Below are 13,339 nucleotides of genomic sequence, written 5' to 3' on the forward strand. Positions count from 1 at the left end.
TAAATCATTAGATAGTATTTTTGTATTGAATAGATATTTCGCGATTGATACAAATTAATACCACAAAAATATATGAAGTTTAGACGCACGAGACTGCTCCAATGCGAGTTGGTGGTCTCAGAATGATACTGATGTTGATGAACCGGGATCGACGGCATAACGTGCTTTATTAGGCACGGGTGTAACTAACTTGCGAACTCTAGGCTATACCTGAAAATATAATCATTACCAGCCGATTGACGTCCACTGCTGGGCAATAGGCCTATTGCATGGACTTCCAAACTGAAAAGATCAAAAGAAAGAACTATATTGAAAAAAATAAATGAAACCGAAACCAAAACTCGATACATGGGTCTCTAGCCACGTGGAACGACGATTCTCTTTTTACTAACGCTTTAAAAACTAACAAAACACATGGGAGTGATAGATCCGACCTACAACTTGATCATATAACCTGTCGATCATGAATGTCATTCCCATACATTTTTTAATTTTCAAAGCGTTAGCGTTTGTAGAAAGAGAATCGACGTGCCACATGGCTACAGGCGGTAATCCAAATCCTCGGGTTAACCACTGGACCAAATAGGCAGTCTTCTATCCCTAAGCATAGTTTGATTGTGACTACAATTAGACAGAAATAAACATGGACCTCTTCCACAAAAGCCCGCTTCATAGTAGTGTGTTCCGTAGATTAAATGATCACCAATGATATTTTATACCTCAGAATATAGAATGTATTTGAGTTTTATACTAGAAATGGGGCACTAGCGCATCAAAACGCGCATCAATCAATGGGCCAGCGTGGTGGACTAAGGCCTAACTCCTTTCATTCTGAGAGGAGACTCGAGCTCAGCAGTGAGCCGAATATAGGTTGATAACCGTAACATACGCTAGCATAATTACAGCTTCATAAAGTCTTCGAGCTAACGGGCAGACGGAGATGGCTTATAGTGTCGTCATTATTTCCTTGTTTATCATCATCATCATCATCATATCAGCCGATGGACGTCCACTGCAGCACATAGGTCTTTTGTAGGAACTTCCAAATATCACGATCCTGAGCCACCTGCATCCAGCGAATCCCTGCGACTCGCTTGATGTCGTCAGTCCACCTGGTGGGGGGTCGGCCAACACTGCGCTTACTAGTGCGGGGTCGCCATTCCAGCACTTTGGGACCCCAACATCCATCGGCTCTTCGAACTATGTGCCCCGTTCATTGCCACTTCAGCTTCGCAACTCGTTGAGCTATGTCGGTGACTTTAGTTCTGCAGATCTCCTCATTTCTGATTCGATCACGCAGAGATACTCCTAACAGAGCTCGTACCATCGCCCGCTGTGTGACTCTGAGCCTTCTTATGAGGCCCATAGTTAGCGACCGAGACGCGGAACCATAGGTCATCACTGGCAACACGCAGTCCCTTGTTTATATGGAACAGTAAAAACCAAGTCGCTATTTTATTCCCGCGTTTGTACGCTTAGATCCTACGCAAGAATTTTTTTTTCAAAAGAGACGTTCAAGGGGAAGGATTATAGGTACCTAGTTTATCGTTGAATTCCATGCGAACGAAGTCGCGGGCGTCCGCTAGTTATATATAAAACAATGTCGATAATACGTATTCCTCATTTCTCAGTTTTAAACTAGCTATCTGTTTACGGATACAACGTATCACGATATCCCGCCAAAAGTTAAGACAGGTAATGTTTTCTTCCCACGGTAGATAGATAAAGTTTTATAATAATTTACTTTTCGAAGATACCAGCATTACCATTTCAAACAAAGCAAGAAAACATTCGAAAATAGAATTAAAATATTACAATCAAATCGCATACTATTTGATTATCCACGCGACTGAGTTTACACTTACTCACGTTTCACACATAAAAAACCGACTATTCAACTATTCACTATAGTTATAGTTAAAGTTAACGCTCCCACGGTGCAAATGGCGCGAAATATTCTATGAAGTATGAGTATGAAGAGCGCGCGCTATTTTGCCCTATGGCAGTTGCGCTCACCTTTTCCCGAAGGGCTCTACATAATTACTCATGACACAATAGTTCACTATTATTATTACGACGCATTTAACGCGATACAGTTACGCGAACAAAAAGTGTAGTTTAGAGCCTGGGACCTCTAATAAAAAAAGCGGCCAAGTGCGAATCGGACTCGCCCATGAAGGGTTTCCTAGCAGCAAGAAACATAAACTTCTTGCTCAATAATTACATATAGGTACACATTTTATATATATATACATATTACGATTACGATTTATGACGTATTAACTCGTTCAAACCAATTTTCGGTGGAAGTTTGCATTAATGTATCTTTCTCTTATTTTAGAAGTTACAGGGGCGGGGGCACACTTTACCACTTTGGAAGCGTCTCTGGCGCAAACTATTCAGTTTAGAAAAAAAATATATTGGAAACTTTAATTCTTCAATATACCTCACACGTATGGGTTTTTTTTTCTATTTTTGTATGAAAATCATACAGCGGTTCACGGAATACTCTCTCTATCTACTCACCAAGTTTCAACAGTTTAACTTTTATAGTTTCGGAAAAAAGTGGCTGTGACATACGGACGGACAGACAGACAGACATGACGAATCTATAAGGGTTCCGTTTTTGCCATTTGGCTACGGAACCCTAAAAAGTATTATTCGGATCTTGATTTACTGATAGTGATATAACTTTTTTATACATAACCACATCGATCCACACCGCATCGCACCAACGAAAATAGAAAAGAATAACTTCCTCTTTTAGTATTTTTAGCTTATGTCACTTGTTTTAGGTTTCCGTAGGAATTCATACAAGATTTTGAATAGTTTGGAATCCAACCATTTTACCAACTATACAACAATTTCATTCTGTGGGACTATTATAAATCAATTATATTATTAAAAGGTGGTACCTAGTAAGTATGTTTGGTGTTTATACGGACTAATCTCTACAAAACTCCTACTTATACATTGGTATACCAAATATCCAGTACCACTCATGAGCCCTCAAGAGCGGAAGCTTTATAGGTTGTACGAAACTCTACGCTGACGAAGTCGCGGGCGACAACAACTGGTCTAATCCAGTCTTTGAGTCTTAACATAATTAGGAAGGATAGCCAGTTCATGTATAGAAATTCCAATTTATAACCTACCTATTTATTATACGAGTATAAATACGTAAGTACATTATATTCAAATAATTTCAATCTATACTTATAATAAATCTGTAGAGAGGTCAATTCTGTACATGAAATATATTTTCAAAATAACTATCAGGGGGTGATTAGTGATCGATACTGATGCCAAAAATGCAATCAGTAAAATTTTTGTCTGTCTGTCTGTCTTTCTGTCTGTCTGTCTGTCTGTCTGTCTGTCTGTATGTTCGTTATAGAAACAAAAACTACTCGACGGATTTTAATGAAACTTAGTACAATTATTCTTCATACTCCTGGGCAGGTTATAGTATACTTTTCATTACGCTACGATCAATAGGAGCAGAGCAGTGAAGGGAAATGTTGGGAAAACGGGAGAAATTACTCCATTTTTTAAGTTCCGTCCCGTGTGCAGCCTTAATGGGTAGGGTAGCTGTAGGGTAGGGGTAGGGGTAGGGCAGAAGTAGGGTAGGGTAGGGGTAGTTAAAAGTTTACATCTACTTCACCCGGACGAAGTCGCGGGCGTCCGCTAGTAGTTAATAAAAATAGTCAAGATTTTATAGATTCTTTGTATTTTCAAATATCTATAGGCAAAAAGCTCTAGTCTAGTTTCTTCTAGAACTAGTCTAATCTTCAACGAATATCTTGTTTTACCAAAGGTTCAATTCGTAACTATGTCAAATTAAGATTTAATAACTAAGTAGTATATTCTTAATTAGCTTAAATCGGTCTATTGATAGGTAATGATAAGTATTAAGTACGCTTCAGCCTTGGCTATTTACCATAATAATTAATACCGGAAAAAATGTTGATAGTGATTTTCTATGATGCCAATAAAATACCTAATTGACATTATGCAGGTAATCGTTATGAAATTTATGAGAGAGGTGATGATCACCAAGATCGCATTTGTAACTACGGATACGGAATTTCCAGTCCCTAGTCATCTTCTCTACATTCACTTTAAGGTTCAATGAAGATCTAGAATGTATTTTATTGCTAACATCTTAAGTACTACACCCTTATATGTAAAGAAATAAAAACTATTTCTCGAGTTACTCAAAATATCAAATCGTAAACAAACGCGCTCAACAAACGTTGTTTTATTGGCATCCCTTTCTCACTTCGTTTGCCGCGCTTTTTACATTTTCGAAGTAAACGTTGGCGGCATTTGAAATCTGGCGCGATATATTTTGTTAGTGTCTCATAAGGGAAACCTAAAAGAGGCTTAAACCACATTTTGAGATACTTCTAAACATTAATATATGAAAAGTAGTCATGAAAAATATTGATTTGTTTATAAACTATGATACTATGATGCCATTATATATAATATGATGCAATTTTCTTGAAATTTCATCAAATAAAATTATTAAGCCAAATGTACGGGGCTCTAATACACATCCAAATATAAGCTTTAAAACAAGGGATTAAGAATCTATTTCCAATGTAGATAAATCATTGTACTTTACGGATATACGTAGTACAAGATGCTTCCGTAAGTTCGTATAGTTGGTAGAATTGTTTGCGTCAGCCAATCAGAGACGTTGTAGATGGCGCGTTTGTAGCGACGCGAGACGACCCCAAGCTAGCTTGCTCTGGGAACATTACTTCGAGCTCCATACATTTTCTTCTGGTTCTTTACGTCTGCAGTTTGGTTGTGTACCAGTTCAAAAATAATTTCAAAATTTTTGCCATCAGGTAAGTCTAATCAATATTCTAATTAAACTTCTGTGTTTTAATAAGCTTAATTGTGATTATTAGTGCTCAATTCGTGTTAATATGTCTCAATCCACGTTGGAATTTTGAGTCAAACATGGCCATAGGCTTCGCCTTACTTTTCAGTACGCGTGGGTATGGGAAAGGACGCCCTATTTTAAATAATTAATTTCTCTACTCTTTTCCATTGAACGACTGAAACAGTTCTTCTACGATTGATTGTTGAATACATTGAGATTAGTGTGGTAATTATGTCATTTAAAGATAATGCGTATTTTCAACACAATATGAGAAAACAAAATGGCTCGTTCGATTGAAGCATAGGCCAGTGAACTCGTTGTATGGGGCGATAACTAATTTCATCGATTATTGCATTAAAACTAAGTGGAATTAGTGTATTTTAGCGTATTATTACATAATTTAGTGCCTGGATCTTGAATTTTCCTAAAATAAAGCGACTTAACGGTTTCCCGCCAAAACGCTTCTCGTGGAAAGCTTATGGTGGCGTGGTTGCACGTTAGCACGAAAGATAATCGTGTTTGAGCTTCATAACCTGTTGCCGCGCTTTAAATCATTAAACACGATTTGTTTTCTTTCAGGAAAAAAGTTAAAATGACGGACAAGCCGAAGCGTCCTATGTCTGCGTACATGATTTGGTTAAACAGTGCAAGAGAACAGATCAAGTCTGAACATCCCGGGCTTAAAGTCACTGAAATAGCCAAAAAGGGAGGTGAAATATGGAGGTCAATGAAAGACAAGAGTGTAAGTTTTATATTTAATAACAAAATTATTTCGAAGTCTTTGTTTAGAGGTCATGGCCTAATTGTTATACTTTTCTTTATTTATGCAGGTTTGGGAAGAAAAGGCGGCAAAAGCGAAGGAACAGTACACTAAAGATTTAGAGTCCTATAATGCCAATGGAGGAGGTGGTGATAGTGGTGGCAAAAAGCCACAAAAGAGAGGAGGAGGAAAGAAGGGCAAGAAAGCACCTGCACCTGTGAGTATATATATTTATATATCTCTTTGCTAAATGTATTACTGTATTTTTAAATTGTTAGTAATATCTTTACAATTTCTGTTATTTTGCTGCAATGAAATTGTTATCACAAGAGTGATATTTATTGTACCTTATCAATGAAAGATAGTGTTTAAAATTGACACAACAAGTAATTTGATCATACAATTTGTTTTTGAAGGCCAAAAAGAAGAAGGAGGAGTCTGATGATGAGGATGGTGCTGAGGACGAGGAGGAAGAGAGCGAATGATCTCCTAACATAGGCATTTCTGTTCATATTGATTAAATTTACTGGATTTAATTTATTAACAAAGTAAAATCGGACTGACTTTCCAAAGTCTGTAATTACATGTTCTTAATTTTTATATGAGTATTACAGATTAATTATTATTGATTCAAAAAAATGTTTAATTAACAATTTGTATGGAGAATTTTGGTCGATATGATGAAATTGTTGATTATTTGACAGGTGTTATTTACTACTTATGGTCTTTTGTCATAGTATTTTAGTGTTTAGGTTTAAGTGTGCAGAGTTTGGAAAGTTTCACCGCAGGCTAGGTATACCTCTGGGTTTTCCAAGCCTAAAAAAAATAATGTTTAAGTGTTAGCATGTATACACTGGGGAATTGTACAGTTAGCCCTCCCTCGTTAAGTTCGCTGTGACTCTGGATGCTCACCTTTTAAATATACTTTGAATGGTTTAATCAAAACTTATGTCTACTACAACCATTTTGCCGTAAAGCTGTGCTTTAAATTTGATATGCCATAAGTATATTTTACGTCATAGATTTATTTTGCTCTTAACAGGCAATAGTTTTGGTCAAACTATATCAATATGTAAAATTAGAGACAATTCCATGAAAGATGTGACGGCTTATTGTTAATTAAACCTACCTCTTTCATTGTAAATTTCAATGCTTATAATGGTACCAAACTTTAAGGTAAGAGATCAGTCTGGTTCTTGAGCTCAGACTGTTTAGGAAATTGATGTGTATGTTGTATTTTTAGTTATAGGTAGGTTTTCAATGTGATTAGTCTCTGAAATTTTACATTTGTGTTATTTTATAAATGAGAAATAGCATTCCTCATGTCAATACGGATTTTACATGTTCAATAAAGTAATTTCATATAAGATTCTATTTTTCAATTTGTCTTTTCATTCTTCTTTACCTCACTAATTTTATTCCTAGATACTACAACTACACTAGTGAATTGGGTACTGTTAATTTTTTTCTGGAATACTTGGCTAATGATAAATTGTGATCATTAGTGTCTCCCTACTTCATTCTTCATTCCATCTAATGAACACAATGTGCTAATGCGACTTGTGTACTGCGTAGGCAGGCAGTTGCTTCAATCATGGTTTTTTGACCACCTACGCCATTTTGTTTTCGATGGGTAATCGATTTCTTATGACGTCGTTAGCCATAGACAAATATTTGAATAGAACAGTGTGGTCTATGCAACCCATAGAGTAATGAAGCTACCGCACTCAGAGGAATCGTACTTTTAAGTTTATGTTGTGCCTGTGGGTTGTACAGACAAAGTACTACATTCTTACCCTTCGTAAAATAAAGCTCCTTCATTTGACGTTTGTGCTAAAACTCTTTTACTCTTTGTCTTTAGTTAACGTCAGTTGACGCATAGATAATACACTTTTTGGGTTGAAGTCTGTGGTAGAAGGTTTGAAAAGTGAAAAAAAAAAACATTCTGTTAATTAATCTGTATCTTATGATATCTAATCTATTATTCTGTGATCTGTATTCCACTGTATTCTGTCTGTGGTGAAATGAAAACCGTTTACCGTAATAAGTCTGTGATGAAAACCATGAAATGAAAACAATAAACAACTTGCTTTACTATTAGAAACCAAATAATTTAATTAATGTTATAAATTCGCTACGATTTCATAACTTTTAAGGACTTAGTTAAAACACTTTATACTGTCACTGAAAAAATGGCTGGAGACGGAACCGGTGGGAGTGGATCTCAGGTAGCGCTGGTTACCGGAGGATACGACCACACAATAAAGTTATGGCAAGCACACAGTGGCGTTTGCTTACGGACTATGCAGCATCCTGATTCGGTAACCCGAAATATTTGAATGTCTTAGTTACTAATGTAAATTAACCTATAAAAGACGACATCGCTTACTCTTAACTCAATAAGTCCTTTGATGCTTTAGCAGTTAGCTCATATCATAGAGTAATCTGACAAAGCTGCTAGAACTCTCACCCAGTATGTTGGGTTAACATTAGTAGTGTTATGATTAGACATCAGATTATGTGCATTATCAAAATGCCTATATTTATGATGCGTCAATGATTGATGGACAATGGAGATGAATTAATCGTTAGTGGATAATCATCCCTTAGCAGAGCAACATTTTTACTGGGCATGTAAAGATGTTGCTCTGTTATAAATTACTGGCCTATATCCATTGTCAATCAACTTGAGCCACAGGTGATAAGCCACAAAAAATTGTAATTACACCAAAAAGTATTCTTTTTATACTGGAACACAGCAGTCTGTCTGCTATGCATACTGATCTTTTAAAAAAAAACATTGTCACAAAGTAACACCAGATACTTCAACATATTTTTTTGTTTTCAGCAAGTAAATGATTTGGAAATAAACCCAAACAGCCAAATGGTTGCAGCGTGTGGGTACCAGCACATCCGGATGTATGACCTGGCCAGTGCTAACCCCGATCCTGTCATGAATTTTGAAGGAGTCATCAAAAATGTATCCAGAGTTGGCTTCCAGGTTTGAGTCAAAATCTTTTTTCAAAATTTATTATTACCTTTTCTGATACAACTGTCTACAACTGAAGCAACTTGGAGTTGAAAGCTTTTTGTGTATTTACAGTCAAACTTAATTCTGATGATGATGAAGCACATAGTGATGATGAAGATGATGATGAATACCTATTCTATTGAAATGACATCATATTGTCATGGTTGTTATTAAATGTGAAATAGGCAAGATGTAATCATCATTATCACAGCCTATATTAGTGGCCCACTAATATAGACTGTGATAATGGCCAAGCCTTCCTCCTTATAGGAGGAAATATGGAGTTTCAACCCAGCACTCTGCTCTAATGAGAGTTGGCTGGCAAGCAAGCAAGATGAATGTCTGCCATATAATGACACAGATTATTATTATAGTTCCATTTTTAATTAAGATATGCTCTTCAAGATTTTTCGTCATGAATTTGTCATCACAATGAAAGAAAGAAGAATATAAGCAATAATTCTCGCTTATATTCTTTTTCTTTGTAGTTGATGGGACAAAATAGTCAGCAATATTAAATATTTCCTATTTATAGTGTCATTCTGACGGCCGCGTGGCGCAGTGGGTAGTGACCCTGCTTTCTGCATCCACGGTCGTGGGTTCGATTCCCACAACTGGAAAATATTTGTGTGATGAGCATGGGTGTTTTCCAGTGTCTGTGTGTATTTATACATTATATAAGTATTTATATGTAGTATATAAATGACAAATGTATATGAATATTATAATATCAACTATCTTAGCACCCATAACACAAGCTACTCTGTATGCTTACTTTGGGGCTAGATACTGATGTGTATTGTTTAAGTATATTTATTTATATTTATATTTTATTCTCTTTCAATACACATTGTAGGCCTATATTTTTTATTCTTTACAAGTTATAGGCCTTGAGTACAATCACACCTGATGATAAGTGATGATACAATCTAAGATGGAAGCAGGCTAACTTGTTAGGCACGCCCACACCTATTTCGGTTTCTGCGCAACACCATACCAGAACTCTAAATTGCTTGGCAATATGTCTTTGCCAGTACTGTGGTAACTAGCCATGGCTGAAGCCTCCCACCAGACAAAAAATATAAGTGACTTAGTATACACCTATGTATAAAAAAATTAAATAATTCTTTATAGGAAAATGGACAATGGATGTACACAGGCGGAGAGGACTGCACAGCAAGGATATGGGACTTGAGGTTAGTTATAGGAAAGCTGTCACTCAAGTTTTCAAAACAAAGTCAAAACTTTGCCAGCTGTAGGTCATAATCTCTTGAGATAATATATCTACACTAATATTATTATTTTTTTTTAAAAACTACTAATATTATAGAGGTAAAATTTGTAGTGTTTCATAGGTTATAGTATTTTATCCCCAAATTCTCACAGGAATGGGAACTATGTGGGTGAGAAGTTAAAAAGAGTCAATAAAATATACATATACTTCTTATTTCTAGAGCAGGTCGACCATTCCAGTGCCAACAGATATTCCAAGTTCCAGCTCCAGTGAACGCTGTGGTGCTCCATCCTGACCAGTCGCAGATCATGGTGGGCGGTCAGAGCGGCATCATACACATTTGGGATTTGAAGACTGATCACAATGAACAACTGGTAGTCAAATTTTTTCATTTTTATTTTTTATACTTTTATTAAGCTTTTACTACTTCTAGCTACATTTGATGATTGATTTTGATTTTTCATTTTTATTAAAAATATATAGTTTATAAAAAATCCTACAATACAATGCATTTTCATTGAACATTCTCAAGAGATGTGCATATAGATACAAATTGTGATATTTAAAAGTTTGATATAAGATTCCAGAAGCGGAGAGCAGCATACAAGATATCGCAATCGACCCGGAGGGCAAGATGATGGCAGCGGTCAACAACAAAGGCAACTGCTACGTGTGGTCGCTGGGCGGCTCCCCCCCGCGCCCCGTGCCGCGCAAGCACCTGCGCGCGCACGACAAGTACGCGCTGCGCTGCAAGTTCAGCCCCGACTCCACGTGAGTGATTCATTCGTTGTGACAGGGGACTGACTCCGACCCCTCTATACAACAACAGGGGCATTTATTCGTTACATACAAAAATACAAATCTCTTTATTAGTGTAGAATGTAGATATTGGTTTTGATAATACAATGTCATAACAATGTTCAACAGCATGCTGGTGACGACGTCCGGCGACTGCTCAGCGCGCGTGTGGCGCACCAGCGACTGGACGCTGATGCGCGAGCTGCGCCACGAGACCCAGCGCTGGGTGTGGGACGCCGCCTTCACGCTGGACTCGCGGTATCTCTTCACAGGTACATACACACGCACGCGCACGCACCAGCGACTGGACGCTGATGCGCGAGCTGCGCCACGAGACCCAGCGCTGGGTGTGGGACGCCGCCTTCACGCTGGACTCGCGGTATCTCTTCACAGGACATACACACGCACGCGCACGCACCAGCGACTGGACGCTGATGCGCGAGCTGCGCGAGCTACATCGTGAGGAAACCTGAGAATTTTCTTAATTCTCTATGTGTGTGAAGTTTGTGTTTTTACTCTTTCACGCCTCGACTACTTAACCGAATTAGCTGAAATTTGGTATTGAGATATATTATAGCATGGATTAACATAGGCTACATTTTATCCCGGAAAAGTCAGTGGTTCCCGAGGGATTTGTGAAAAACTAAATTCCACGCGGACGAAGTCGCGGGCTTCCGCTAGTATCTAATAGTTTAAAAGCCTATAACAGTGTACATGTACTCCATCAGGTTCGTCAGACAGCTACGCTCGGCTGTGGGACCTGGAGAAGGGGACACTGGAGCGAGAGTACTGCGGCCACCAGAAACCAATCACCGCGCTGGCTTTTAGGGACCAGGCTGTTTGAAATAATTGTTAATACGACTCAAATGCATTAGAGCAATGGTGTAGCTACCCAGGGACTCTCGAATCCTTACCAGAAACACGCGATCAAACGAACTTTATACTACAATAAATACGGGGATAATATATAGCCTTCCTCGATAAATGGGCTATCTAACACTGAAATATTTTTTTAAATGAGAAAGTTCCGAGATTAGCGCGTTCAACCAACCAACCAAAATTCTTCAGCTTTATAATATTAGTATAGATATATTTACTGAATAGTACAGTAATAGTTGGGCCTTATTTTTTATTTGCTCCAGGGCTCTTGGTTACCTAGCTACGCCACTGCATTAGAGGTTATGATATCAACATGTTGAAGATGAATTTTTAGTGAAAACTACTGAAAACAACAATATTTTGTCGGAACTGGGTGCTTGATGCCTCTCGGGTTTGTCAGATGTTGGTGAAAAATGCATTAAGCTTTGTAAATTATGGTATAGACCTTATACTACATTGTTATAAATAGATATATTATGATGTCCTCCGTGGCGCAGTGTCATACTCTGTGGATTTCCAAGACTGAGGTCCTGGGTTCGAATCCCAGCTGGACCGATTGAGGTTTTCTTAATTGGTCCAGGTCTGGCTGGTAGGAGGCTTCGGCCGTGACTTAGCCTGCTTTCATCCGCTTCCAAGTGATGATCCAATCCGGATTACATCATCATCTTATCATCAGGTGAGAACGTAGTCTAGGCCTATCTTGTAAAGAATGAAAAAAAAGATGAATGGTACAGTGAAACTCTTGTAAAGTTATGGGGGATTTGTAGTTACAATTATTTGCGAGGTTTCAATATTATTGAACACCATGGCGGAGGAAAAACCATGTGTTCCTACCTTTCACCGCGACGGATTTGATTAAAATCAATAAAAAAATCATCCTGTTTTAATTGTCATTAAGGACAGTGGGAATTAATAATTCCAATTAATTAAAATATAAGAATAATATTGTGCCCTTTAAAAGCCTCTATACAGGGTGCTCGGGAGTAATTCCCATAAGTCTATGGTTATATTGTATATGCTTTAAGGAAAATTAATTAAAAATGTCTCAAACATTTGTTCTAAAACGAATATTTTCGGAGTAAAAAATATTTCTTTTGTAAATAGATCTGAAATTGTGTCCCTTATAATTATGACGTAGCCACGTTTGACGTATTTAAAATACAAGGAAAAAAGGCGTGTGTTATATGGATAGTCGGAATTATTTGAATTGCTTTGTATGAAAACATAAACGTTTTTATTTTTTAGTGTTAAAAAGATTAGTTATGCAGTTTCGATTTCTATGAGTGGTCTCGTCAGCACCTTGAAGTTAGGGGAAATACTCCCGAGCATCCTGTATAATAAAATACTGTTTTTTGTAATATTTATAACATCACTACTGCCATATTCATAAGATATAGATTAGGCTGTAGTTATAGGTGTATGTAAATACCTCTTAGTTTGAAATTGGTGCATTTACTATTACTTTGTAAATATGTAAACTTTAACTTGTAAATATTGTTTTTGACAAAATACATACAAGGTTATGTAATTGTCTTCTTGTTTACATTCATTTTGTTTAAATTATATAGTATACTTTACACTGAATTTTAATATATAGATATATTTTGACGTTCTCCGTGGTGCAGTTGTATGCGCTGTGGATTTACAAGACTGAGGTCCTGGGTTCAATCCCCGGCTGGGCCGATTGAGGTTTTCTTAATTGAACAAGGTCTGGCTGGTGGGAGGCTTCGGTCGTGGCTAGTT

The 13,339-nt window shown here is 37.3% G+C and overlaps 2 protein-coding genes across 2 annotated transcripts; both read left to right on the forward strand.

The window, feature by feature from the left end:
• Positions 1-5,096: 5,096 nt before the first annotated feature.
• Positions 5,097-7,036, forward strand: LOC112048221 (high mobility group protein D). The gene is made up of 4 exons (XM_052885501.1): positions 5,097-5,119; positions 5,474-5,636; positions 5,725-5,871; positions 6,071-7,036. The coding sequence occupies exons 2-4, from the start codon at positions 5,487-5,489 to the stop codon at positions 6,137-6,139; spliced, it is 366 nt and encodes a 121-aa protein (XP_052741461.1). The 5' UTR covers positions 5,097-5,119; positions 5,474-5,486; the 3' UTR covers positions 6,140-7,036.
• A 610-nt stretch (positions 7,037-7,646) lies between these two features.
• LOC112048232 (target of rapamycin complex subunit lst8) lies at positions 7,647-13,128 on the forward strand. The gene is made up of 7 exons (XM_024085693.2): positions 7,647-7,975; positions 8,503-8,655; positions 9,820-9,881; positions 10,140-10,293; positions 10,500-10,690; positions 10,847-10,989; positions 11,446-13,128. The coding sequence occupies exons 1-7, from the start codon at positions 7,847-7,849 to the stop codon at positions 11,559-11,561; spliced, it is 948 nt and encodes a 315-aa protein (XP_023941461.2). The 5' UTR covers positions 7,647-7,846; the 3' UTR covers positions 11,562-13,128.
• The last annotated feature ends 211 nt before the right edge of the window (positions 13,129-13,339 follow it).

Source organism: Bicyclus anynana, chromosome 14, assembly GCF_947172395.1.
Source record: "Bicyclus anynana chromosome 14, ilBicAnyn1.1, whole genome shotgun sequence".
Lineage (NCBI taxonomy): Eukaryota > Metazoa > Arthropoda > Insecta > Lepidoptera > Nymphalidae > Bicyclus > Bicyclus anynana.

Bases quoted from the DNA above. Each gene is read 5' to 3' on its own strand.
- LOC112048232 (XM_024085693.2), top strand. From the start codon at position 7,847: ATGGCTGGAGACGGAACCGGTGGGAGTGGATCTCAGGTAGCGCTGGTT. The intron at 10,294-10,499 runs GTAGTCAAATTT...GTTTGATATAAG, and splicing joins CTGATCACAATGAACAACTG to ATTCCAGAAGCGGAGAGCAG. The intron at 10,691-10,846 runs GTGAGTGATTCA...AATGTTCAACAG, and splicing joins AAGTTCAGCCCCGACTCCAC to CATGCTGGTGACGACGTCCG.
- LOC112048221 (XM_052885501.1), top strand. From the start codon at position 5,487: ATGACGGACAAGCCGAAGCGTCCTATGTCTGCGTACATGATTTGGTTA. The intron at 5,637-5,724 runs GTAAGTTTTATA...TTATTTATGCAG, and splicing joins GGTCAATGAAAGACAAGAGT to GTTTGGGAAGAAAAGGCGGC. The intron at 5,872-6,070 runs GTGAGTATATAT...TTGTTTTTGAAG, and splicing joins GCAAGAAAGCACCTGCACCT to GCCAAAAAGAAGAAGGAGGA.